The sequence below is a fragment of the Poecile atricapillus genome, chromosome 7 (genome assembly GCF_030490865.1).
Source record: "Poecile atricapillus isolate bPoeAtr1 chromosome 7, bPoeAtr1.hap1, whole genome shotgun sequence".
Lineage (NCBI taxonomy): Eukaryota > Metazoa > Chordata > Aves > Passeriformes > Paridae > Poecile > Poecile atricapillus.
Genome location: NC_081255.1, coordinates 28,383,439 through 28,410,398, shown reverse-complemented (window position 1 = coordinate 28,410,398; position 26,960 = coordinate 28,383,439). Strand labels below are relative to the sequence as shown.

At 42.7% G+C, this 26,960-nt stretch overlaps 3 protein-coding genes across 3 annotated transcripts; 2 read left to right on the top strand and 1 right to left on the bottom strand.

Moving 5' to 3' along the window:
• Window positions 1-5,292: 5,292 nt before the first annotated feature.
• BTF3L4 (basic transcription factor 3 like 4) lies at window positions 5,293-14,768 on the bottom strand. The gene is made up of 6 exons (XM_058842206.1): window positions 14,299-14,768; window positions 13,119-13,182; window positions 12,166-12,279; window positions 9,932-10,133; window positions 8,658-8,717; window positions 5,293-7,796 (listed from the first exon to the last, which is right to left on the bottom strand). Exons 1-6 carry the CDS (start codon window positions 14,442-14,444, stop codon window positions 7,750-7,752), a joined length of 633 nt encoding a protein of 210 aa, XP_058698189.1. The 5' UTR covers window positions 14,445-14,768; the 3' UTR covers window positions 5,293-7,749.
• Window positions 14,769-14,923: 155 nt separating this feature from the next.
• On the top strand, window positions 14,924-24,914 carry TXNDC12 (thioredoxin domain containing 12). Its single transcript, XM_058842208.1, has 7 exons — window positions 14,924-15,131; window positions 17,272-17,332; window positions 22,119-22,171; window positions 22,672-22,745; window positions 23,298-23,367; window positions 23,457-23,540; window positions 23,931-24,914. Exons 1-7 carry the CDS (start codon window positions 15,041-15,043, stop codon window positions 24,008-24,010), a joined length of 513 nt encoding a protein of 170 aa, XP_058698191.1. The 5' UTR covers window positions 14,924-15,040; the 3' UTR covers window positions 24,011-24,914.
• KTI12 (KTI12 chromatin associated homolog) lies at window positions 18,239-19,738 on the top strand. Its single transcript, XM_058842205.1, has one exon. It carries the CDS (start codon window positions 18,536-18,538, stop codon window positions 19,595-19,597), a length of 1,062 nt encoding a protein of 353 aa, XP_058698188.1. The 5' UTR covers window positions 18,239-18,535; the 3' UTR covers window positions 19,598-19,738.
• Window positions 24,915-26,960: the final 2,046 nt, after the last annotated feature.

The window sequence follows — 26,960 nt, the reverse complement described above, 5'->3', positions numbered from 1 at the left end:
CTCCTGGTCTCCTGGAAATGGTTTGCCTTTGCAGCAGTGCGGCAACTCCCTGCTCGAGCAAAAGGACATTGCTTTACTGGGTGTAATTAAGCCTATAAAAAAAAACCACCTTGGGCTTATTTATGCCTTGTTAAATCACACGATTGAGATTTTGTGGAGTGCTGTGAGTCAGACATTTGGGAAGGCCTCACCAGCTATTTCCTCAACATCTCAGTGAGAGATGTCTGTGTGTTGTTCATGTTTGTACCTCAGCAGTCAGATGAATGCTTTGAGTTTTTTAAAAAAGCCTGGTATCCCCTGTTGAAGTGCCAGAACCCTTGCAAACAATTTTGACTACAGTACAGAATTAAGTAGGGCACAATAAATAACAGCACATACATCAAGAAGCTGCACTCCTGGGGGAGAGAGTGGGAAAGAAAAATGCTCTTTGGCATCTTGGACATCTGTCTTTTATTTTGCTTCCATCAAACCAGAGAGACATTCCAAGTATAAAACTTGCAAATGTTTCTGCTTTAACAGGATTACTTAAATGTGGCAGGAACGACTGTTAAAGCTTGTTTTTATTGTGCAAGCAGACCAATGCATGTAATTCCTCCTACAGCAATTTTTCATGGGGCTGCTTATGAGGGCAGGAGTAATTGAGGACAAGTATTTAATCACCCCTCTCTTATCTTGGCTTATCTAAGTGTTAAGATAAAAGGGCAAAAATTGAACCATGGCACTTCTCATACAAATTTTAACACAGATTAATGTCTCAGGAGAGAAACTAATAAAAAGAATTGCTCACCATATTTATTCAATGCAACTGAATTCTTGTCCTGGATAGTTACTACTTTCTTCTTTTCCAACAAATACTGGCCGTCCTGAACCATAATGAACCTGAGGACCTGAGCAGTTTTAAAGTATCAGCACACTGTGATGGCAGTAGTCCTGTCAAATTCAGTAGTCCTGTTTCTCAGACAATACCACAACAGCTATAGAGAAAGGAAGATGACAGAACTGCAGTCACAAAGGCAAACACAATGGGTGTACATTCTTGACAATGCCACTGTGAGCCTTTCAGGAAATGGACGTGTAAGACACCTAAACCTTTTATTACAGTTTACTGCAAATCCATGAAGTGCTTGTGCAGATTAAAACCAGTAAGACTGTGTGCATTTTTCATGGAAGAATTTCCATCAGTTAAGATGCTAATGATGTTTGTCTGCTTGTAGCCAAAGAACAAGCAAGCTTTTTCAAAGAACTCACCAGGCTCCCAGTGATCCAGACTGCACTATAAAAATCCTCTATAATTTACAAAATCATCAGGATAGAACATGTATTCCACTAGAAACAATAGCTAGATTATCCCTTTAAATTTGACTATAGCCTTTAAAGGAATAAAGAGTGTCTGGAATATTTTTATGGAAAACCTATTTCAAGGTTCTCAGGAGAACTGAGCTGGAAAAATCACCATGTAATGGGATCAACTATTACAATTTCAGGGCTGCAAGTGGCCAACATGATTTCTCAGTGCACACTGCCAATGAAAGCAATCCTGCAACTCAAAGGGCAGGAGAAGAGTTAAAGGCAATAATAGCCCTGTGTTCAAAAGTTAATCATTTACAACAACACCGAAATCATGCTGCTGAAAGGTGATATAGTAAAGACTAGAAAATAACACATCCTGTTTTTCAGAAGACTGACATCACTTTTGTGTCAAAATAGAAGGAAGACTCAGCAAATTGCCCAAACATCCAGCAGGAGATCATGAGAAAACCCAGTGTCTTTCAAACTGTGGAAGCAGCCTGTGGGAAACTTAAGACACAGGGGAAGAAATCCTTATTCAAAGTAAAAATTATTTTAGACTGCATTTGCATTCTTTCAGGAACATGCAAACATGCAAAATGCCACTAATTACAACTGTCAATCACAGAGCAGACCAAGTCTCCAGCAATAGAGCAAAGGTTTCAAAATGAACAGAGCAGGAGTTTAGTTGCATTATTACTCCCTGGAGATTATAACAGTGCTGTAAGCAAGCTAGGGTTATTTTCACTTTGACACCATGTGTTAGGAACCATTTGAAACCAGATCTTGTCACAAAAGTGGAAATTCCATATTAAATATCTCAGTCAGTAACTTTAAAAGTGATTTTCAGTGAACAAGAATTTGCAGCATGAAACATCAAAACTTCAGCAGCTTGCCCCAGTAAATCAGTGTTCACCTAGAAGGAGCCATGCAGAACAGGCTCACTGGGAAGGCTGTGCAGCTGTGGAGCATTGGGGTGGCTGGGGCAGGGGGCAGCAAGGGCATGCTGGGCTCACATGGGGCAGCTCATCTGCCCATGGTGCAGGCAGAGTGAACTAGATAGAACCTCCCCTCCTTCACAATAAAAATTTCAGAAACAAACTGCAAGTTAGAGGATCTGATGACATCATCACTCAAGGCTTCAATATGGCCAACCCCTCCCTCCTCCCAAACTCTTTATGAGCCTGGCAGCAGCACAAGCTGCCCTACAGTGTCCTGCCAAGCCCCAGCAGCAGCAGGGCTAAAAAGGCCAGTTCAGCCCAGCCTGTGAGGCTGCTTTGCTGCTGGCCATCCCCATGCAGCCTGCCTGCAAACACTTCCCTGTTAGGGGGTTAGCCTTTATTTCCCAGAAATTTGTCAAGCTCATTGGCAGGCAGTGAGGCAAAGGCAACAAAATGGGCTCCTGTAGCTTTGGAGCAAGCTGGTCCAGCTGACATGAGGCATCAGCTTGGAAAAGCAGAGGAAGGAGAAGCATTGCTCTGTTGGCAGCAGAAAAGCCAGAAATCAGTGAAAGCTTTTCAGGGAACTTCAGTCTTTGCGTGCAAAGGTCTGGCATCCTGCTGACATCTGCTGAGATTTTACATCTTCACTTACCTGTGTCGAGCAATAATTTGCATTGCTTGGAAATTTCCAGCTTCGCACATGGCCTCAAAATTAGATCTGCTGTTCTCAAAATGTTGTTTGTGCCACACCTCCCAATGTCTGTAGAGAGCTGGTCTCACAGCACTGGCTCTTCTTTGTCAGCTAAGTTGCATTAGACAGAATCTAAAAATACATTAAATACTTTCTAATATTACTTTTTGACATAAGCAGTTACTATAGCTGCAACAAGGATGTTGCAAGAAAGTGCATGAGGTTGCATAACTCCTTTTATTCAGCTGGGATATGTGGACTGAAAGGTCAAAAGGCTTTGGAATAGGGGTTTTTGTTTCAATGCTTGCCTTAGCATTCATACTTTAACAAAAATATCAAAAACAATTTCAGGAACTCAAATGAGCAGTTCATCTCCTTTTACTTCAAAAGGAGGCAACTAATTTAGCTTAGCTACAAAAATCTACCTGCAATGCAAAATTCAAAGAGATGCTGCCTAATATGTGAGAATCTGACAGATAACAGTTGACAAAAAAGCAGCATCTGAGCAAGCTGGGGGTCTGTTAATTGAGAGGGAGTTTAACAGCACAGAGAACCCACCAAATACCATGTGTTTATCACACAGAAGTAGCTTTTTTTATACCAATTGCACAGAGATGTAGCTCTCAAGAAACATCCAGTCTGGAATTCATTAATTTACAAAGCACAGAGACAGCAATACTTCTGAAATAAAGGCAAACCAAGGCCCTGGAAGACATACAAGTCCAGTTTTTCTTGTCCAGCAAGTGGTGGATGTGAAATGAGAGCCCAAATAACCCTGCTCTAGATACCAATCCAAACTTCCACCCAAACATACCAAGAAAACCAATTTTAGAATTAGTGTCTTTGCTTGCTCCCCAAATCCTTGACTGATACTGCAGCCCTCATGCTTCTGGATAAATCCATTAAGTTCTTCAGTGTCTGCAAACTGGTCTTTAAAAGGGAGGGATTAAAATAAAAAATTCTTTCTTGGGAAAGCAGTTGAAGGTGAATAACCATTCCCTGCACTTGTGCTGTCACTTCTGTGAAGCTGCTATGGCTGCTGTTATGATGTGCTCCTCTTCTGCACCACCTCATTTGCTCAAGTACAAAACAGGGATCATTTAATTAGTGAAATCTGGATCCCCAGAATAAAGACTGCTCACTTTGTTGAACAAACCAGTATTGCCTTCAAATAATAAAAGCAGACTTATCTGAAGTGCTAGTGGAAGAATTCACTCACCTTCACTTAAGGGGCAGTTTGCTCAGCCCTCTGTAAATTCCTACTGTCCAGAGCTGCATTCCAAGGTTCTGATTCCAAGGAACCTCAGGAGGATCCTTCCTCAGTAGAGGCATAAATTCATCTCTTTTAGATCTTTTAAGCTTTACTGTGGTTTTATGGCTTCCTCAGTTCCTTCCTGCTAACAGAAGTACACTGGTCAATCAACCCACTGCTCTATAATTCAATCAGCTGTAAGACCTCCAGGGCTCATTTTGTACACACCAAATCCAAAACATTAATTGTGAAGATCCTGTCAGAAGGGAGCTCATAGCAACTCCTAGTTCCCATGGAAAGTTGACAGATATGAGCAAGTTATCAACATATTTCCACAGCAGTTCTAAATTCATCTTTATCATTCCTGTGCACTCTTCAAATATTGCTACATGACAAAAGCTAAATATAAAAAATCCAAGGTCTGTATTGCGCATTAAATGTCCTTTTTATATTAACTCCTTCCACCCTACAAACACTCCCAGCTGTAAATTCACTTTGTTCTTCAGCTCCGCATGGGAAATCCATGCACCCATCCCCAAGTCTCCAGCACCACTGCCTGCATCGTAATCTCAGCATCCATCACACACAAGCATTTCTTTTTCATAGAGAAAACTATGAAAAAATTGCAGGTTTTTAGAGACTTCTGTCCTGCCTCACAGAAGCCTGCCAGACCCAGGTCTCCCAGCCATAACCTAGGGAACTACACAAATACACCAGCAGCCAGGGCAGGAAGGTCAGTGTTTGCTGTCTCACACATTTGCAGATTCTTTAATAGTCACTGTTTGAGCTTTGGCTCCCTCACATACAATCCAGGAGATGTTTTATTTCCTTTCTGCTCCATTTTCCTACTTCCCAATCACTGCTAAGTTAACATGTCAATAGCATTACCGGTATCTTTAATATGTCAGCAGAGTTAAGTAGTGAGCAAGTAAGCCCAAGGGCTTCAGAAGTATGGTGGTTATTATGCTTCAAGCCAAGCAAAGAACTTAGTGCTCCCTCTTATGAAAGGAGTTTTTATTTACCAATGCTCCCCAAAACTACTTTTAGTAACCTTGCATTTCCATCCGCATGTACAAACACTGTTTGTGTTATACCATGAATAAATACAAAAGAAAAAGAGCTTTTCCCACAACAGCCTCGATGGGCTACTTTTAATTAAAATCAGTTTAATGATTGATAAGCTCTAGTATTTCCAGCAGCAAATCATAAGTGGTCAACTGTTTCCAGAGACAGTGAAAAAACTGAAGATAATGTAACTACATAAGCTAGCACAGTTAGTTGGTTTACTGGTTATCAACATAGGAAAAATTTGAGGATTTAACATGTTAATTCATGAGCAAAAACTAATCAGTATTTTGTAGGAATCAGAAAGTTCAGCTATATAAACTTATGGAATCACTGCTTCCAAGGCTTACTTTCAGTCTCTCACAGAATTACTTTTGACATGCTTCCTACATCAGAATGAACTAGCAGGATTGTTCAGTTTCTGATTAGTATTTAGGAAGAGGATGTCCCATATATCCAACTCCATACAGTTGCGACTTAAAAAAGGTTCTTCACTTGTGCCTCTTAAGCAAACAGAGGAACACTGCAAATACCTGTGACCTCATGTCCTTCCTTTGCTCCCTGGGCTCACAGAGGCAGCAGAAGGCAATTCCATGTGTGCCTGAGCACACACTTGTGGCAACATCTCCTCCTTAGAAACAGAACAAATCCTCTACAGCTGATCAGCCATAAAAGAAACCAAAGTTTCATTCAACACCATAGAGAAAACAGGAGTGAGTATAGGGAGCGTGAAATCCTAGAGCTCTAATGGGACCCCCCCCTAGCCCTGCATGTCTTCCTTGGTCACTGTCACCAAGAATGCAGTGCTGTCTCAAACAGCTGCTGCATCCACCTGCTTTCCTCAGCCAGTGCTGGTGGGAGGAGCAGACAACACACAGGAGGAGCATTTCCCCTTTTGTATTGTTATTTTATTTTGTAGTAAGATCCACGTAGTATATAAAATATAACAGGAAAAACTGAACAAAGCCTAGAAAATGAACCGAGGAGTTCAGCTGACGAACCACTACAGCTCTACTTCCATGGGTTCATGAAGTCTCCAGAACTCATGGACTGTTTGCTTGTTCTATTACAGTTCTCTAGCATATGAGCCTACACCAAAAGCTGATATGTTCCAATTAAGCCATAGTTAAGTGACAGATGTAGAGAAAAAAAAAACAAAGTGGCTTTTGTAAGCCACAGCTGCCCTTGACAGAGGTTACAATGATGTCTAACTATACTTTAATGCACATTACATCAAGAATCTTGAAAGAGCCTCTGAGAAAACGGCTTCACATTAAGCATTTTAAAGAAAGGTCATAAATACTGCACTGTACCAACAGTACCTCCCAATGTCCTCCTTATGCCTGAGGAGCACTTGTGTTTTGTAAGAAGCTACTACATAGATGACACCAAACCTAGAGGTAGGTTATAGGCCAAGGTAAGTTACAGGCAAAAAAAAAAAAAAAACAAACAAAAAACCCCACCAAAATAAAAAAGAAAAATATCCCTTTAGAGCTAGTCACTGCACAGACTGCCCAGCAGGAAGCAAGGCAAAGTGTCAACAACTCTTTTCTCCCACCCTAAACATTGCTCACACAGTGCATTTAGTTCCTAGTGCCCTAAGAATGAAAGTGGATCATCAGCTGCTAGTAAATGCAGTCATGCCAAGAGAACAGCTTGAAGTTATTCAAGCAAAAACTTGTTACTGTGCAAAACTGGTGCACTGGACTGTTACCAACCAGACCTCCAAGCTTAGGAAGTGACCCCACAGTAGAGAACCAAGGTGGTTTTCTTTTGACTGGGAAATACTTTAGTAACCAACAGGAGAACATACTGCTAAGCCTACATGGAAGGAGTCAAATATCAGCTTGTATCAAAACTTTAGAGACCAAAAAACAAAGCAAAACCAAACCAAAACAAAAAAGGTTTAAAAAAGCACACTTTGATGAGACCAAGTTTTTAAAAAGTTACTGTACCAAACAAGCTGCTAAAACAGCTCATCTCCCCTAATATCTGGGATCAACACAAGGTTGATAAAAAGTATGTGTACACTGAGAAACACACCTGAAAGTACAATAATTACAGCAAATTAACCCCAAGTTTTAATGGTGTAATGCCTTCAGGTCACAAAATGTGGACAAAACGTTAATCTTAACTCCCTCTGTACACTATTTGGTGATAATCAAAGTAACAATGCTGAAGATTCATTTTATTTCTATTTCCAAAGGAAAAGGGTAGATGGTTAAATATGTGTTTCCAATTTGTTCTCCACTATACGTACACCCACACACATACACACATACCCCTCAAACTGCACTGACATTTCTTTTTGACCAAAAGAGTAGATCCTGGGAGTAAGTGCAAAATGCAAAATCAACTGACAGAAAATGCTGAACAAACAGCATCATAAAAATACAAAATATTTATATTACTGAACTATTAACAGATGATGTTCTCTGTTTCTTTAAAACTTTGGAACCACATAGCTGATTTCTTAAATCTAGTCCATGCCAGCTTCCAGAACTATTAATGTTTTAGTTAGCTTCATTCTTTGATGCTTCATCAAAATTTTCTACGAGATCTGAAAAAGATGAAGATATTTAATACAGTAATGCCCAGTAAGATTACCTTTTTAAGTTTAATGAAAATGCATATAATTACAGGAAAGGTTAAGTAGTACTTAATTACACTTAAGGAAACTATTTCTTTATGGGCAGATTTCAAGGGGCTTAGAAAATACTGTTTAAACATACACAAAAACTAGAAATGCAGAAACACTCCAACAGTGAAAATTCTAATATTAAGTGATTAAGAGCTGATTTTCAAAGGTGCTCTAGTAGCTTCAGTTGAGTTTTGAGCATCAGCATTCTTTAAAGAATGCCTGACATTTTAGGGAATTGAACTTTATGCAAGGCCACAAAGAAATAAACCAGTGCCAAGGCACAAGGAATTGAATCTCTGGTTCGCACATAAGCTGCTTTAGCTAACACACCATCCCGAAGGATACAGTGGAATGTGGGTATTGATAAAACAGTTACTCACTGACAAATAAAGAACTTATCATAATTACTTCCAGACACTGACATAAGCCTGTTTTCTTCTGCTACAGAAATAAAAATTCCCACTCTGGACCCTGATATTAAAACAATCTGATAACTATGCCAATTATGTGATTTTGTAGTCCTAAACCTCCATCTGGATATTTAGATACCTGTTTGACCTCACTGAAATTATTTTAACCTAGTTTCACTCAATAATTAAAAGTAGTTGCACAAGGTAATCCCTTTTTCAAAAACTGTAATTCCAAGTTGTGTTTTAATGCTCTCCTATATAAGACTCCCTTAGCAAGTGAGGAGTACAATCACATCAAAAGCTACACATTTAAATGAATGAATCAAAATATTTATATATTAAGTGGACCTAAAAGTGTGTCTGTGCCTACCTGGGACATCATCATCTTCTTCATCAATATCTTCAGATTTTGGTGCTTTACTATCCAACACTATAAAAAGAAATTTGGTGCTGAGTTCTCGTGATACACATTCAGGGACACTCACACAACAAAATAAAAACCATACATGTGAAAAAAGCCAGCATTTCCCCAATAGTGACAACACACACAAATGACCAGGTACTGAGAGTTAACAGCATGACCAAAAGGTGTCTTTGGGGACATTCTGACAGCAAAGCATCAGCAGAGACATTTTCAGATTCTATGGGGTATTCACAGGGCTTGCAAAAGATCAAATTATACAGAGAACCCCCAGCATGGCTTGATCTTCGAAGTGAAGTCACGTGTTTCAATGCAAGAATAATACAGCATCCACCAGTGACCAACATATCATATTATTCTAATACGCTTATGATGATCCATCTCTCTAAATTTTAGAAGTATTTTACAAGTTACTAAAGGAAAAAAACAAACCCTTTACTTTCACTTGAACTCTGAACATGAATGTTGGAGAAATTAAAACTGATTTAAAAGGAGTAAGTATTTGTTGAAAACATTAGAACAGGTCATGTATATTCCATTCCAAACACAGACAACTGCAACACATCCAACTACAGTAATCTTAATGGCTATAACAGTCTGAACTGGAACTGTACCTAATCTTAATTTTTTAACTGTAAAATTACAGTGTAGTAGTTATACTACATACACACCTTCACCCATGCTCCCACAGTTTTAATAGAAAAAAAGAATCACATGCATAACTGTGATTTGGGTTTTTTTTAGTTTTCCATTAAAACTTTGATTTTTAACTAGTTTTTTGAAGTCTTGGTTGAATTCTGTAGTGAACTGTAGAACAAAAGAATGTATTTCTTTGTCTATAACTGCAATAGAAATATGTTTTGTATGAACAAAGAAAATAGAATAGATTTCCTGACAAAAATAACTGGTTGAGTTTTTCCAAGTTAAAACATGAACTTGCTTTCCCCTAAGCATTCTGCCATACACAGCTGTACACCTGCTATGACAGCACGCCAGACTTATCTATTTCTTTTAAATCAGGACCTGCCTATGTAATCTTGAATCAACAAAGATAAAAAGAAACTTCTTCCCCCACCCTCTACTTCCACAACAGTGGCAAATAAATAAAAGCATACACATACTTCTAACTTTTCAAGTCACATGCTGTTGTTAAATTTGGGTTAAAACTTTTAGTACTTTGTATGTCCTTTAAGTCAGCTATGAAAGATTCCAAAAAGACCTACCTTGTCTTGGGAATTGTTCAGCTAACTTCCTGAGACTTGTTAAGCTGTCAGCACCAAGCTGGCTTAAGATGCCTGGAAGCATTTCTGTGATCGGTTTAGCCTCTGCATGACCAGTAATTGCAAAGGTGTTGGCAGAGAGGGAAGCTTGAACCTTGGGGTTGTTGAAGTGAATAACTGTTCCATCGTCTTTTATCATGTTCACCTGTTTAAATATATCAGTAACACTTACCAAAGGGTTGCAGCATCTTGTTATCAAGCATAATAACTAAAATCTAGATTTGAAATATTAACAGGTACAGAACTAGCACTCCTCCTAAAGGACAATATAATCATGATAAAAGCACCCAGAATTAACACCATCTAAAGTGGAAGCTCCAACAGCAGCACCTTGCCACATCAGGTTAAGCCTTTCAGAGTTACCTGTGTTACCCACCAGGAAAACGTTCCAGCTTCTGCCCAGCTGGCAAAGGCCCAGGACTCACATGGCTCAAGGCAGGGATGCACACACAGCACTGGGGGATTATGTACCAACTGCACTAGAACAGACTTCCAATACCTTCCCAATAATTCCACAAGGGCTCTTAAGATGAAGGATACCAAACAGTGATCCTGCTTTCTTCCTCTTCCCTGGCCTTCTGAATCACCAAGAATTCTATCTTACAGCCAGTGTAGTGGCCTGCTTCAGAAAGTTGAAAAGCTTTTTCTTCTGGGCATGTCTAAACTATTATGTGAAAAATAATTCTGTCTGACTGTAGGAATAGAGTTCTACCCATCCAACACACAGTGGTATTAAACTTATGTGAAAAAATTATTAAGCAATATTTTTAAGTTACAGGGAGAAAAGAGGGATTCAGAACTAAAGATGACATCTAAAATATGAAAACATCTAAATTCTCAATCCTCACACAGCAGCAGAGTTCCAAATATGTTTTGAGCAGGAAATCCAGGTGTGCTGTTCCTGCAAAACTAAGCAATGTCCTGTCTTTTGCCCATGAGAAAATGGTAAAGGCTTCAAGCACAGTCATCCTGTTACTTAAAAGGCTCTTTCAAAATGACACAAATGTGTTACTCATGCTTGACTCAACATTCTCCTATCTGCACGAAGCTTACCAAGGTCAACTTGCGTTCACTTGAATAAAACATTCCACAATTATGTCTCTTGCTATCAAGGTAGAAATATTTTGCATCATCTTCCTACACGGTGAGATATTTAAAATCCTTAATAACTGTATCTGAATAAAGTTCCTGTGCTCTGTGCAGAAAAAAAAACCCTGAACATACACTAAGAACCATGTCTTCCTATAATTCATATAGCTCTGCATATTTGTAGTAAGCTTAAGAAAACAGACAAACTGAACTGTCTCTGTAACAGAGGTCTGAAAACTTACAGGTAAACCACACCAAATCTGCATCTGCTTTTGGAAGGGAGGAATGCACTTAGTGACTTCCGCATGCACCTTGCAATCCTGCTTCAATTAATTTAGTCACAGATTAAATACTGCACTTCTTTAACCAGGTAATACAAGTACTACAGCAATGCTGCATTCACGATGGAGGAACCTCCTCCTCCTCCTCCCATGTATGAGGGTCACTCTCTACACTTATGGAAAACATGTTTTATTAATACATGTAAATTAGAGGTATTCAAGGAACATCTGAAACCTTCACATTCCCACTTACATTAACACAGAAGCTGCTTCTGTAGAGTCTCTGCAGTGTTTTAAAAATCATCTCCTGTAACTACTGCAAACAATTCCAGCAATTTTTATATAGTAAAACGTCCTAATTTTGATAACACAGACTCAAGTTCTTACTCAAGGTGTTTCTAAACTTTCCTTCATATTCTGCACCACAGTTGCTCTAGATGTGCCTTCACAATCTGTGTACATTTACTGCTCTTTAGAGCAGGTAATCAAGTTCATAAAAGTCAGGAATGAAGAGAAGTTTTGTTCTGCAATGAATGAAAGACACACACACATACACAGAGCTTACTACTCCACTACACACTGCTTGGCCAGCAGACCCTTCACCCTTCCTTCTCCAGGTATATACACATTCATGCCAATGAGACAACCATACATCAAACAACTTTACCCCTCAGCATTCCAAATCTCCATGGTTTTGCTTGGAAGATAAAACAGTTTTCAAAACCAAAAGCAAGCCCCACCACACCACCACCAAAATAAGAGAGTGAATTTAATTTCAAACAGGAAACACTTATTTTTTCACTATACCTCTTCAATGCCAGCAATGTTATTTACTGCCAGTTTTTTGAGGGAGCTCTGAAGTTTTTTGTCATCAGCTGTAGCTGTTCTGTGCACCACCTTCTTCTTTCTGCGAGCTGTACCCTGGGAAGAATCAAGAGAGAACAGTCAGCTCTGTTCAAAATCTCTCCACACTAACTACAAAAGTCAGGCCACAGTCTGAGCAACATCTTTCAAGTTATGAGGCACTTCTGTAGACAAAATTGCTTCTCAGCTTATTTCCCTTTACCTATTAGCTTTGGCCATCATTCCCAATTTTAATTTTTTTCTTAAGCATAAAAGACCAAAGAAATACCAAACGGCAGCATATTTTCCCTTCCACTAACCCAGACTACAAAAGTATTACTTAATATTAAGCAATATGTAACAAAGTTTCCCCAAGACATCTTTTTCGAAAACAAAGCACAAATACAGTGATTTAAATGGTCCCACTTTGGCAGCCAAGTCATTAACACTTTCAGAGTGCTCCACAGACAGAAATTTTGGAATTCCTGTTTTGCAAACTTTTGTACAATCATCCCTATGACAGGGGATAAGCACCCACACTGAACAAACTACATGCCTTTTTATTGGTCATATTAACTACCCACTAGCTCAAAGAAAAGAAACAGCTCAGTGCACAGCCAGTATGTGAAGCAGGCACAAAGAAGAAAATCCCCAACAGGGAGACCCAAAAGGCAGAACAGGTGAGCTTAGCTGGAGCTTTCACAGGTCACAACAAGTCAATGAATTAAAACAATGCGTGCACACCAGAAACTGCTCATGCAGCAGTTGCAAACTGAAAGAAACTTGCATTTCAGGTAGCTGCACTATAGGCCAGAACACACAAAACCTGTATTGGTCAAGCCTGAGAATCATTTTTTAATTCCCTTTCCATGAACTTCAGCTTATGTTTTCAAAAGCATCTCTGCTGGTTTTCTTACCTTTCCTCCTATTCGGACCTGCGCTTGAAGCTTGGCCAGTTTTTCTTGGTTCATAGTGCTACGTCTAAAGAGCAAAAATAAGTTTAACTTAACCATCAAAACAGTAACAAAAAAAGGTCACCATCCATTCTAAGAGTACTCTCACAACTGCAGTGAGTTTCTCAAACTTCTAGAACATCACCCAAGCCAGTATGTCAAACACACATAAAACAGAGCTTTAAAGCCACACCACCTAAGCGATCCATAGTGGTCCTGCAGTAGGAAGGACCCGCATTTAGCTGAAGTGTCTGTGCCACGATGAGGCAACTCGACAGGATATTTCATTCTGCATCAGGCCGAGGTACTCATTTCCACAATGCCAGTTTACTGCTGCAACTATTGAACTGAATTACTCACTCCAACCAGACCCAAACCAGCACATACACGACAACTGGGTCTGAGAAAACACATTTATCTTTACGAGAGCCCAGGGACAGATTAATCACTAAACTATTTGGAATAGTATTCATATAACGAATCCGTGATACTTATGACTAATAAGAGACATCCAAACTCTATGAAGTTCGTGTATGGACATATTTGCTACATGAACTTCTGGCAGCTCTTCATCCAATACAGTGACTGGGAAGTTAGTCCAGTGCTTCCCCCACGGGTCAGGTGCGACCTTTAAAGGCTGAAAGCCTTGAAAATCCTAATGGGTGAAAAAACGCCTCAAGGTTTCCAGCAAAAGGAATGCGTTTCACTGCTCTGCCCCAGAAAGTTATCAGTGATCCCCGGAATGATGGGGAAGTCTCCGCATGTGCTTTGTGCCGGGAACGACCGGGAGAAGAGCGGGAGGGAGGCAGGGATCGGCGCACGGAGGGACCCCGCGGGGCGGCGGGAGAAGGGGCTCAGGGTGGCTCGCGGGGCAGCCCCAGAGCACGGGGAACGGAAGGGGAACACGGTTCATCCCCCGAGATCCCGTGTACCCGCGGCCCCACGGCACAGCCGCGGCCCCGCGAGCCAGGGCAGCCCCCGCACAAGGGGGTCGCTCGCTCGGCCTCTCCTCGGGGAACGGCCCAGCACAACCCAAGGGGATAGGACCGAACTGCCGCGGCGCCCCGCCCGCCTCAAGCCAGCGGGGACGCGGCGCTACCAGGACACGGAGACACCGGAACACGGGAACAGCGGACCCCCTCACCTGAGCGCGGCGGAGCCCCCGCTACCAACACGCGGCGAGAACAAGATGGCGGCCGAGGAAGGAAAGAGAGGCGCACAGAGAAAGGAAGCGCCGCGCCACGTGACAGCACCAGCCCGCCCGCGGATTGGCGATCCCGCCCACTTCATTTACATAGAGGTGGGACCGTGCGCGCAAGGTCTCCTGGGAGTTGTAGTCTCCGGGGAGACTGCCCGGGGCCGGTAGCGGTGCCCTGTGGCCTAAATCCGGGACGCGGCCCTTCCAAACGCGTCACCACTCGCTCTGTCTCCCTTAGTGAACCCTCCCTCACACGATGCGCTTGCGGTCAGTTTTGCCTTCCCGACAGCTGGGCAACTCCGGAGAGCAGCGGACAAAAGGGTTTATTTGGGAAGGAGAAAATAAATCCGGAACTACCCCGCTCCCACCGCTGCCTGCTCCTGTCGGGATAACGCTGGGGTTTGCCCATGGGGAGTAACCAGGGCTCTGGGGCTCCGGTGCGATGACCCCTGCCCCGGGGGTCCCGGCTCCCCACACGGCTCCCGCCCGGTGCCTCCCCCGGCACCCCCGGGCCGAGCCGTGAGGGCGGCGCACCGCCCACATCCGCCACACATCACTTCCTGGGCTTTAAAACACGGGATTAAAAAAAAAAAAAAAAAAAAAAAGAAAAAAGCCAAGCTAAGCGGGTGCTGTCTTGTCCGGAGGTTCGGGGCCGTACCCGGGTACTGCCGCTGCCCGCGCCAACACCATGAAGGCTCAGCCCGCGGCAGCCTCCGTCCTCTGCCTGTGCCTGGTGCTGGCGGCCTGCGCCGCCTCCGCCGCGGGAGGGCTCGGAAAGGGTCAGACAAACGCTTTCTTCGGGCTTTCCCCAACTTCTGTCCCCACTCGGGCTGGGTCCGGTCCCCTCAGCCCGCGGGGCCGCCGGGCGGGGGCAGAGAGCGCAGCCTCGGGGTCCGGAGGTGTGGGAGGGCTTTGCGGGGTTTCTGCCGTCTTGGTTCGGTTCTGCTGAAGCCCTTCCGAGGGGCTCCGCGGAGCCCGGGGGGAGCAGCCCCTCGGTGCCCCCGTACCGAGTGCCCCGTGCCTGCCCGGCCTCCGCCGGGCTCCTGGCAGGAGATGAATGACCCTTCCCTCCGCCCTCGGCTTCCCTTGCTCTTCGTGACCGCTCCTCACCTCGCTCTTGGCTTGCCCAGGCTCCTGCTCTAATTACCGTGTCTAATAGCCCGGGTCACCTGGGGCCTGAGCTTCACCCCAGGTGGTGGCTTTGCCGTAGAGGTAAATCTCCTCCTCAAGGCTGGTTGTAACAAATTTCATCAATGACAGCAAAGCCGTGGTGTGGATCCCAGCCAGCCATTCACCTTTTAATTCCCCAGATGACTTTCATTCAAAAGATACACTCTATAATGTGTTGGGCAATGCTTTTAAAAACACACTGAAGCTCACCACAATGTGGGGTTTGTTTTAAATATAGAAAAGCTTTTGAAAAGTGTTTCCCAGCTAGAACAACAGAAGGTTTTCCCTGCTTTAACATTGTGGCTTTTGACTGAAATAGCTGACGTGTCAATATTCTGGGTAAACGTGACATGTACTAATCCAGCTGGGTTTTGCTCTGGGATGTTTAGTTCGTACAAAGGCTGCCTCAGCAGCTGCTCTTTGGGTGTGAGGGGACAGGGAGGAGGCTTCCCCATCCTGCTGTGAGCTCATCTGTTTGATGTGTTGCATCACTAATGTTCACAGTTGCTCCTATCAGCAGAGATCAGGTAACACAAACACTGTGCCATTGTCCTTGATGCCTTAATTTTAGCTTTTATATTTTTCATATTCTGGGGTGCCTAGATGTGTAGTTTTAAGTTTCATATTAAGTGTTAGTGAGCTCTCTTCACAGAGTAGATAGACAAAATAATTCCTTTTATAGCTTTTCTAGCTTGCTTTCCAGATGCTGAACTGAGGCGTCCCAAAGACTTGCTAATGCTGGAACAGGCTTTCTCCAGCTTCTTTGCCTGTGTTGTCTACTGGAGACAATGTCCACTTTCCCCTGTGTCAGCACTGGGGCAGTCTGTGGCCCCTGATCTCTGTGTAGCTCCTGAAATCTGCTCCCCTCAGCACCTTGGGCACAGCGGGTTCCTGACTAATCCAAACCCTTAGGGATGGGAAGGGGCAAGCCGAGGCTCATGTTTGGCCATCCAGCACAGTAATTGTTAATTACTGGAACCAAGACCTCTGAGGAGGTATTCCAAGAGAGTTCCTCTTTGTACAGCTCCTGGATCTCCTTCAGCTAAGCTCTCCAGGTGGCTTTTGGCAACATGCTGTGTTGGCTACTAAAGAAACCCAACCCTGGCAGTCCTGCTTTGCAGCTGTTAAACGTACACTGACTCACTCTTAAGTCAATTGACATTACAGGACTTGTTATCTGGATGCCAGATAAAATACTTCCTGCTTCATTTGGTCACTGTAACACTCAAAAATCTGTGTAATGGTGTTCTTTCTTGCTCTTCCATGATATTATCATCAGCAGGAATACTTAGCATAATAGCTTTAGAGCAATTAGTGATCATATGTTGGCCTAGAATTTTTTAAGTTTCAGTTCAGTTCACCTTCTGTGGGATTTAGGAAGCGAAATGCTGACATGTTTAATTTGTCATTCATCAGATAACAAATGTTCACAGATTAAAAAAGAACGGAGAATAATCAGAAGGCACTTCAATTTTAATATCTGTTTTGGGGATTTTAGTGTCATTTACATATATATATATAGAAATATTCATGACTATGGTATGTTTTTGTTAATTAATTTCAGTGGGATTCCTCATATGACTGTGTGGGCTGTAAGTATTTGCAGAAGTCTCTCCAGAAGTGGGGCTATAGTTGGCTTTAGAAAAGTAATATAAAATGAGTTGAAAATACTTTCGAGGGTTGGACTATTTTCCTCTGTTAGCTGACATGTTAAATTATGCAGCATTTATAAACCCTTCTCTCTGGCAGGTTTTGGAGATCATATTCATTGGAGAACACTAGAAGATGGAAAGAAAGAGGCAGCAGCCAGGTATGTTTGTTAGTTTCAAATACAGAAATGTGTTTTCAGAAGCATTCACAGACATTCTATCTCAGCCATAAATTTAACTACAGAAAAGAGTCTCTATTAACAAAAATGAGGGTGGTTTAGGAGACTCTTCAGATCCCTACAGCTTATTGGAGAGAAAATACAGGTTTTTTTTAACTTTGCTAAGACACCACATAGGTTTAGTCACTGCAGTCTAATTAAATTATTGATTTAATTAGACTGCCATGTCTTTGAAACAAGAAAAGAATTATTTATCACAGTAAAGAAAGATATGTTTCTCAAACACACAAATGAAAGTGTAAGTGGTGCTCACTGCCCTTAAACTCAGCAGTGCTAAGAGCTTCCCTAAAATTCCCTTTGCCTGTATAGATGAGGTATTTTGTTTCCATCTACAGCAAAAATATGGAAGTTTCAAACTGTAGTGAACTGTCACAACCTGGTCTGGGATAAGCTTAAATTCTGAAAAGAACACTGTCTCTATGAAAAATGGCATCTTAATCTTTTTATTTTTTTTCTCAGAGTTTCTTCTGCTTCTTGTTAGAATGCAAGAAGGAGAATGGCATGCTTATAAATTCTACTTGTATTTTAACTTTATAACCTAGATCTGACAATGCTGACATGAGCAGAAATTGCTCATGCCTTCCAGGTTTCCTGTTTAATTTAGCTCTGCTCTCAAACAGATCCATCTGACAAGTCCTACACTCTAGTGCAGACATTGAATTAACCCAGATGGTACACTTCAGAAGTCTTACAAGATTTTATAACTTGATAATATAGCATTTTGGAAAAATAAAAAAAAAAAAAAAAGAAAAGAAAGAAAATATTATATCAGTATTTAGTTACAATTGTAGCATTGCAAAGCAGCAGAAGAAGCTTTAAAATGAGACAGAGGGCGGGAGGGATGGCAAGCCCTGAGCTCTCAGGTTTAGGCAGGATTGGTGTTCCTGTTCAAAAAGACCCTGCAGCAAGAGATGGGATGGGTGTGAACCACACTGTCCTTTCATTGCTGATGCACAGATCTGCTCGCTGATATGAGCTCGGCAGTATTTGAGTGTTATTGAAATGGGAGAAACTACTAGTAGGAAAGAAAATATAAACCTCAAAAGTACAATTTTTTTTCCGAAGTCTGACCATAAATAAGGAGATGAAAAATTACACCAAATAATCTGGGATGTAACGAGTGAGATGCACCAGAGCCAGTGGTCTAGGAAGTTTCAAACCTTCGATTTCAATTCTGTAACTTGCACGATGTCGTGGGATGCTGGGGACTTCTCGGTTTTAAGTTCCCTGCGGGCGAGGGTGCGGTCCCTTCGTACCAACAACTGCTGCGATGGCGTTTTTAAGCGGGACGCCTCGCAGGACGATGTCGCGGTGCCAGAGCCGTGCTGGGGCGTGGCGATTCTCTGCGCCCGTGGGGAGGAGGAGCGCGCCGGGGCTGCGCGGGGGCGGCCGTGCGAGCTCTGGGTGTGTGTGACCGGCGGAAGCAGTCGCTCCACGTCCGGGTCGGGTGGCGCTGGCGGGGCGATGCCGCTGGTGGTGCTGTGCGGGCGGCCGGGCAGCGGCAAGAGCCGGCGGGCGGCCGAGCTGCGGGAGGCGCTGGGCGGCCCGGAGCGGCCGGCGCACGTCGTGGCCGAGGCGGAGGGCGGCCGGGCGGCGCTGCGGGCCGAGGTGGAGCGGCGGCTGAGCCGGCGGGACGTGGTGATCGTGGACGCGGGCAACGAGCTGCGGAGCATCCGCTACGAGCTGTACTGCGCGGCGCGGCAGGCGGGCACGGCGCGCTGCCTCCTGCACTGCGCCGGCGGCGCGGGCGGCCCCGATGAGCCGCCCTTCGAGGAGCCCGACCCGAGCTGCCGCTGGGACCGGCCGCTGTTCACGGTGCGCGGGGAGGAGCCGCTGCCGCTGGGCGCCATCCGCGCCGCGCTGTTCGAGAGCGCCCCGCCGCCGCCGCACCGCGCCACCCGCACGCAGCCGCTGCAGTCCTGCGGCTTCCTGCACCAGCTGGACCGCGTCACCCAGGACGTGCTGGCCGCCGTGCTGGCCGCGCAGAGGAGCGGGGCACAGCCCGGCGAGACCATCCGCGTCCCCGGCGTGGCCGAGGGGCTGGTGCTGAGCCGGCCCGTGAGCGTGGCCGAGCTGAGCCGGCTGCGGAGACAGTTCATCAGCTACACCAAGATGCAGCCCAGCGATGAAAACCTGCCCCAGCTGGCCAGCATGTTCCTGCAGTACCTGAGCCGCAGCATCCAGTGAAGTGCCACCTGTGCCACCCAGCAGTGGCGGTGGTCCGGCCCCGAAGTAGTTGCTGCGGGAAGAATGTGCCTTTAGCACAGACCCTGCAGAGCCTGGGTCCCAGCCGCCGGGGATCACATCACTTGGCAGCAGCAGCAGCTCTGAGAAGATGGGCCCGTGTCCCTGCAGCAGCCGAGCCAGCTGCATTGCTGGGGAGATCTCTCGGGATGCAGTTCCTCACCCCCTGCATTCTCCCCGCTGGCCTCTTGCAAGAAGGAGAGCTACTGTGCATCCCCAAGCAAGTGAGGTCTCCTGTGGAGACGCAAACCCCTGTAATCAAATAGTGTGACATGAAAGTGCAAAAGGTGATGACTGTAGGGAAAACTTTTCCCTCCACATTGGCAGGTGTTTGCCTGGAATAAGAAGATTGTTTTTCCAGAGCTGCCTCCAGATAATGTCAGACTGCAGAAGAGACTTCAGGTCCAGAACTGGAACAGGCTTATTTTTAGGATGTGACTGTTTCAAAGAATCTAACTGAACCCAAGAGAGATTTTCAACTCTGCACTGCAAAAGGGTGCTGGCCTAACAAACTCAAACTTCTCTGTTTCAGGTCTAATAATAAAATGTGTGCCTTAAACGGAGTAAAGTCTTAATTTACCTGCAGGACTATTTTACTGAAATAACTTGGCCATGAACTTTTTTATTCATATATTTATTATTTTTATTTTTTATTCAACCCATTATACACCCTTAAAAACACAAATTGCTTGAGTGTTGTTATAGGAAAAATGAGCTAAAATGACAGTGTCCTGTGTGAAACTCGTAAGTCTGTACTGGCTGTGTTGGGTAGCTAAGTTTCCATGAATTTTGAGTACAGCTTATATAAAATTCTCACTTTCTGGTGGATGCTTCATTCTAATAAATGGTGGCTTTTGGTTTTAATTTTATGTGTAGTGCTCGCTGGGATGAAATAGTGAAGTGGGCCAGGAAGGATTACTTCAGTTACAGTGTGTCTGGCACACCAGCTATTAAGGGGTTTTACATGCTGCAGAACTGAGAAATTACTACAAAAGGGGTTTTATGTAAATGAGTTTATCTTAGCAGTCAAAGTAAAGAGAACTAAGCTGAGAAAACACATCAATTATCTCAAACCTCTAAGAGTTGGTATTTCAAGGATGTGAGCACTTTCACTTTTAAAATTTCTCTTTAAAAAGTGTGTGGCAGTACCAACTACCAGACGATTGAAATCTTTCAACATGAATCACTGATCTTTGATAATAAGAACAATCTTAAATCCAGTTTTAAATCAGCATCTCCTCAAGAAGGAAGCAAAATAGTTTGTTTTGGACTCCATAGAAACAATGAAAAGAAGCGTTTTTTCATCATCGGGGAGAGGGCACTGACGCAATGCAAGCTTTACTAGGGAAATGTGTGTTCTTGCTCCTTAATGCAAATAGATATAAAGTTGATGACATATCCATTAATTATAGATGACAGATCTGTGTTTGAACAATTCTAAATGTTAATGGCTTCCTTTCCACCCTTTCCTCATTCTAAAGTTCATTACTGAACACTGCTAAGTGGAGATTTCCTTTCATATCTATTTAGCTAAAGAAAAACTCATACTAGTTCTGCTAGTAATTAATGTTGTGTGCAAAGGTGTTAATAATTTATGTGTATGAAAATGTGACTTTATTTTTGCCCCCTAATATGGTGCAGAGTTTAGAGTCAGGGAAAGCTTACAGTTTGCTTTGCTTGGCATATCCTGAAAGAAGTATCCATATAGGATGTTCTCTCCAGATTCCTTCCTCTCCTTCACCTAGTTTTAGACTGTTCTTACTGTTCTGGAAGCCATATCATTATTATATGGAAACTTAACCTCTGGGTAGCATAGCTAGTAAAGGTAAAATGAATTATTTGGAAAGAGTGAAAGCAAAAACAACTTTGGTCCTTTTGTGTTTGTTGCACTTCATTTAGGCTGCAGTTCCTCACAGACCCCCTCTCCTTCTTAACCCCGGTGCCAGACACATCCCTCATAATTAGTTTCAACATACAAATGTGTAGGAAGCCGTGCAGGCAGCCAAAGGGTTTGCTGGGTAAATGGGTTTGCTGGCTGTTCAGTGGAGGGCCTTAGTCACAGGAGGTGACTGTGACATGTGGGCTGAAATGGGCAGAGATTGTCGCCCACTGGATTGCCTTAAGCAGCCACAAAAATCCATCCTGAGATCTCTCAAGCATCTGCTGTCATTAACAATTTCCAGTAATCCAGAAAAAAAAAGCATAACCAGTTGTGTATCTGAGAAATCTAATAAGAGAAAGTCTCTTCCTCTACACAAGCAGTTATTGTCTGGCAGCTGTAATAAATTATTATATTACACATCTTAAAATTGGGAAAACTTTTTGCAAGACAATCTTAGAGCATCACATAATCTCTTTACATCTGACTTATTTCCCATTACATTTAGTCTCTGAGGAAGGCTTGACTGTTAAACTGTACATGCAATAGAATTTCTTTCACAATTTTCTTTCTTCTTTTTGTTAGTGGTTTGCCTCTTATGGTTATCATCCACAAGTCCTGGTGTGGAGCTTGCAAAGGTAAGTGCATTGAATACTAGAGCTTGCTGAAATTTCTAATGAGCCTTTGTATAAAAGTCGTGTAGCCATGAGAAATGTGAACTCTGCATCCAAAATGTAACTAATGGTATTTGTATTTCATTGAGAGTGGCACAGTATGACGGTGCTATAGCCAACAAACAAGCTGTGTGTATGGCTAAGCCTTAAAGGATGAGGTAGTTGAGTGGGAGTGGTGGTTTACAGCAGGATTTGTGCTTCTGTTTCACTGGATCAAATATAACCACCTCTGTTTGTTGGGAAGGCTTCAGCCCATGGCTGCCAAGCAAGAATTGCTTCAGGTACCTCCTGTTCCAAGCCTGGCTGGAAGGGTTGGATACATGTATTCCATTTACTCACTGCTTATTGAAAAGTGCCATCTTTCCAGAGCGAGGGGTGAAGTGGAGATTTTGATACTCACCTGAAAATCTGAAATATTTTCCACTGGTTTCACATACCGCTTATTTTTATGTTTTTTCTTTTAGCTTTAAAGCCAAAGTTTGCTGAATCCAAGGAGATCTCTGAACTTGCCCATAATTTTGTTATGGTCAACCTTGAGGTAGGCTTCCTTCTGCTCTATATCCATGTTCTGCCTAATCATGAAGCATTTGGAATCTGACTCAGCTGGTTACATCCTGTTTTGTGTACATCCTAAATCCTGCACTCCTGAATAGGCATTCAGGATTGATTGATAGAATTCATTGTTTTAAAAAGACTTCTTTTCCAGTCTGGTTATTTTAATTGTGTTTATAAGCCTGGCTCTCTGCCATTGTCTTTTTAACAATTTGTACCTTGTGTCAATCAGTTTCCACAAGAAAGGAATTTATGTTCATTCTCTCAGTACATATCAAACATTCCTTTACCAGAGTGGGGTGGGTAATGCAAATTGACTGAAAAAATACTGTTATTTTCACAAATGATACTTATATAGGTAAAAATAGCTTTCTTTCCTTTGAGAGTGGAGGATACTGCAGTTACTTAGTATCTCTTCAAGATGTAAATTGCTCAGGGTAGAAGGAATCCAAAGGCAATAACTTGTTTCTGTAAAAGGCACCATGCTTTGTTAGATGTCTTGCTAATGTCTTTCCTCTCTCCTGCCTTGCTGTGGTAGGATGATGAAGAGCCAAAGGATGAAGCCTTTAGTCCTGATGGAGGTTATATTCCCAGAATCCTTTTCATGGGTAAGGCACCCACAGCTGTTGTGTCCATTCACACCACTGCGTTCTTACTGTTTACATCTAAATTTCCTGTTGGATTTCTTATTTCATAGACCCCAGTGGAAAAGTTCATCCAGAAATCATAAATGAGAGAGGAAACCCTAGCTACAAGTATTTCTATACCAATGCTGATCAAGGTATGTGCCAAGTTGTTTGAAGTGCATTTTTAGTGAGCTGAAGGTTTGCCAGTGAAGAGAAATGGTGTTACTTTAAAGTATAACTGTGAGTGGTTATACAGTGTAAGTGAGTGATTCTTTAATGCTTCAGGAACTACATTCAGAATCATGATTCACCTTAATACCTGTTGAAAGTCTAATTTTGTCTCCAGTTCTGGCATGGGAAATCATATAATTTGCAGGATCCAGCCACAGATAGTTGGGAAAAGGTGCAGGACTGTTTTTTTCTAACAGATTAATCTGTAGATTACATTCTGTAACTGTGTTGTTTTAAAACACTTTCATTACCAGTTCATCTTGATATTTTCACCCTGAGATTAATCATTGGTGTCTCTCTATTTAATCTTTCAGTTGTCCAAGGAATGAAGGAGGCCCAGGAGAAGCTGACAGGTGATGCTTTCAAACAAAAACACCTGGGAGATGAACTATAATGAATACACTGAATGAAACCTTTTCATCACTTCAAAACTGAGAGGAAATGATTAAACAGACAAAGAATGTAGATGCACTGAAGGGACATAATTCCCCTGTCAACAATGTTAGGTTAAACCCTGTTTGGAGTTCACACACACACAACAGTTACAGTGTTTTCTCTGCCTGGTGGTTTGCACTGTGGTGATTCTTTGCAACTGGGTAATGTGCAAACACATCTCGTTTTGTGTTTGAGCAACCACTGATATTTGGTGTTAAAAGGGAGGTGTGTAGGGAAAACACTTATTTGAGGACAGTGTGATGGGAAAAACTAGAAGTAGCCATCATTTTGACACTAATCAGGGTTGAGTCTCTCTTTTCGCACTGGTGTTACGTGATCCCATAGTTTTTACTGGGCATTCCCATCATTGGGCATATTCCTGGGCTAGATCTTTTCTAGATATCCAAAACCATGAATTCTGCCACTGCACCAAGTACATTTCATGAATGTTCAAGTAGCATGTGAATTATCAGCTCTGCAAATGTATTTTTGTGTAAAACTCTGTGATTCATCTTTATTTGCCTTTGGGCAAAAATTTAACTTTTTCCTTATGCACTCACCTTTTGATTGTTCCATCAAGTGAGGGTGGGTTATGTTGAAGCTTTACGGGGTTTCCCCTTTTATTCTTTGAATGTTTTTGGCGAATGCCTTGCCATCACATTGTACTGTATTTTTGTACCAGGGTGAAAAAATTAAACCTTTTTAAACATAAGCATGCAGAGAGTGTTTTGTGGTTAAGGGTGTAGCTTTACATTCTTAAGCATGGGGGGGATATGTTTTTGTGTTGCAGTGATTGTTAATGTTGACTGTCACAGCTGAAGGTTTCTCGTTTTTATAATTAAAAGATATCATTTGTTCTTTCCTACAATTGCAATTCAGCCTTTCTTACACTACCCACACTGTTGAAGGCAGTGTGTTTATTTACTGGAACTGAAGAGAAGAACAGAGGGGTGTAAAATCACCCCTCTTGACATGCTGGGGACACTTTTTCTAGTGCAGCCCAGCATACTGTGGGCTTCTTTGTCATATGGCTGTATTGCTGGTTCATGGTTAGCTTGTTCTCCACCTGGATTCCCATGTTCTCCTGTGCAGCAAAACAAGATTTCCAGATTGTACTGGTGCACAGGTTGTTCCTCCCCAGTTGAAAGACTTTGAGTTTCCCTTTCTTGAACCTCCTGACAACCCTCTCTGCCCATTTCTCCAGCTTGTTAAGGTCTTCAGTGGCAGCACAACCACTGTTACCTGGATAGCAGCTCCTCTCTCCAGCTTTATGTTATCTTTGGGTTTGCTCAGAGTGAGGTGTTAAAAAGTACCAACCAAGGCTACTCCACTGATGATGAACCCTCTTCAGCCCAGCTGTTCTCCCAGTTTTCCATCCATTTCACTGCCCATTTATTTAGGTTGTACTTCATCAGTTTGTCGATAGGGATGCTCTGGGGGACAGCGTTGAAAGCCATATAAAGCCAAAGTAAACACCACCTACTGCTCTCCCTTCAGCCATCAAATTAGTCTTCTCAAGCAAAAATTCCTGTTCAAAAGACACTTGCCATAACTTTCTATAACAAACATGGAGATCATTTTCTACATGTACTTTTCAAAAAGCCATCTGAGGGCATTAGGTGGGGGAAATTGTTTATACAATAAACCCAACTTGTCTCCTGAATCCATTTTTACTGTTCAGCAGCATTAGGAATTTTACTTTCCAGACCAGTCTGTCTAAGGAATTTTAGGCCCACAACTCAACTGGGTACTAAAAGACAAGGACTCAGTGGAATTAATGGGATTATTGCGCATTGCAATTACCCTGCTCAGCTGCTAACAGTTACTCTACAGGCCTTATCCTCTGCTTCTCTTGCAAATTGTCTAATAAATTAACAATGGAATTGAACTCAGCAGCTACTCTCATATCAGCCTCAAAGTAAATCTATATAAGCTTAAAAAAAGGATTTGTGTTGTGCAAAATATTAATTTCACCCCCCAGCTCTATCAGTTGATCAAATAAAAAATAGTTCCCATCTGATGTTCATTTTCTTTAGAGCTTCAGATTGACATAAAAAATCATTGCGATGGCTTTTTTACTTGCCACCAGGGGGAGGACTCTGCGTGTTCATCTGGGATAGGATTCAACAAATCATAATTAAAAAACAATCTCTGATGCAAATTAGCAGGGTGCACCTCTGTGTGTTTCCACACACAGTTTTCCAGCAGCTCTGCCCTGCTCTTACCTCTGCAGTGAAGCTGCAGCCTCTGGGATGTACATCAAGTGTCCCTTCCTTTGCAAAATGCTCTGATGCCTGAAGCAATGTGGCCTCAAAGTAATTTTTAGAAAGTTCTTCATCCCCAGACATGTCCCTTCAGTGACAGGTATGAACAATGTGGTTCATCCTTTACATTTAAGACCACCCTGATTCAAAATTATCCTCCTTCACATCTTCTTTCACACATCTTCTCTCCTTAGCGCTTCATGCCTTCCAGAATTAGTACTTTGGAAGGAAAAACTTATTTCATTACCCTTTTCCCTTTGTTTTTCAGCTGCCTCCTTTCTCTCCAATCCTTTCTACCCTCTGTATGTTCAGACACGGTGAGCTGGTACAGCTTCTCTGCCCTCTCTTCCATTTGCTTTTTTCTAGACCATGCTTTTGTTGTCTGTAGCAGGATGGAGCTTGGCACTTGCCACCCTGCTTGGTGTCTAACTGGGGTCTCAGTAGAATATGATTTATATGCTGTCACAGCTTGATTTCTAGGAACAACTGGTTAACTTGTGTAAAAGCTGTTTAAACGTCTCTGGATTGCAGGGTGAACGTTCTTTTAATCTGTCACTTAAGTATTTTTCCTCTTTCCTACCTGTTAGTTTTATATCTGGATAAATTTGTTGCTATCTCCTACTGCAGATTCTTTACATCCTTCTT

Bases quoted from the DNA above. Each gene is read 5' to 3' on its own strand.
- TXNDC12 (XM_058842208.1), top strand. From the start codon at position 15,041: ATGAAGGCTCAGCCCGCGGCAGCCTCCGTCCTCTGCCTGTGCCTGGTG. The intron at 15,132-17,271 runs GTCAGACAAACG...TCTCTCTGGCAG, and splicing joins CGCGGGAGGGCTCGGAAAGG to GTTTTGGAGATCATATTCAT. The intron at 23,368-23,456 runs GTAAGGCACCCA...CTTATTTCATAG, and splicing joins TCCCAGAATCCTTTTCATGG to ACCCCAGTGGAAAAGTTCAT.
- BTF3L4 (XM_058842206.1), bottom strand. From the start codon at position 14,444: ATGAAGTGGGCGGGATCGCCAATCCGCGGGCGGGCTGGTGCTGTCACG. The intron at 10,134-12,165 runs GTATAGTGAAAA...ATATTTAAACAG, and splicing joins ACATTGCTGGCATTGAAGAG to GTGAACATGATAAAAGACGA. The intron at 8,718-9,931 runs GTAGGTCTTTTT...TTCTTTTTATAG, and splicing joins TGAACAATTCCCAAGACAAG to TGTTGGATAGTAAAGCACCA.
- KTI12 (XM_058842205.1), top strand. From the start codon at position 18,536: ATGCACCAGAGCCAGTGGTCTAGGAAGTTTCAAACCTTCGATTTCAAT.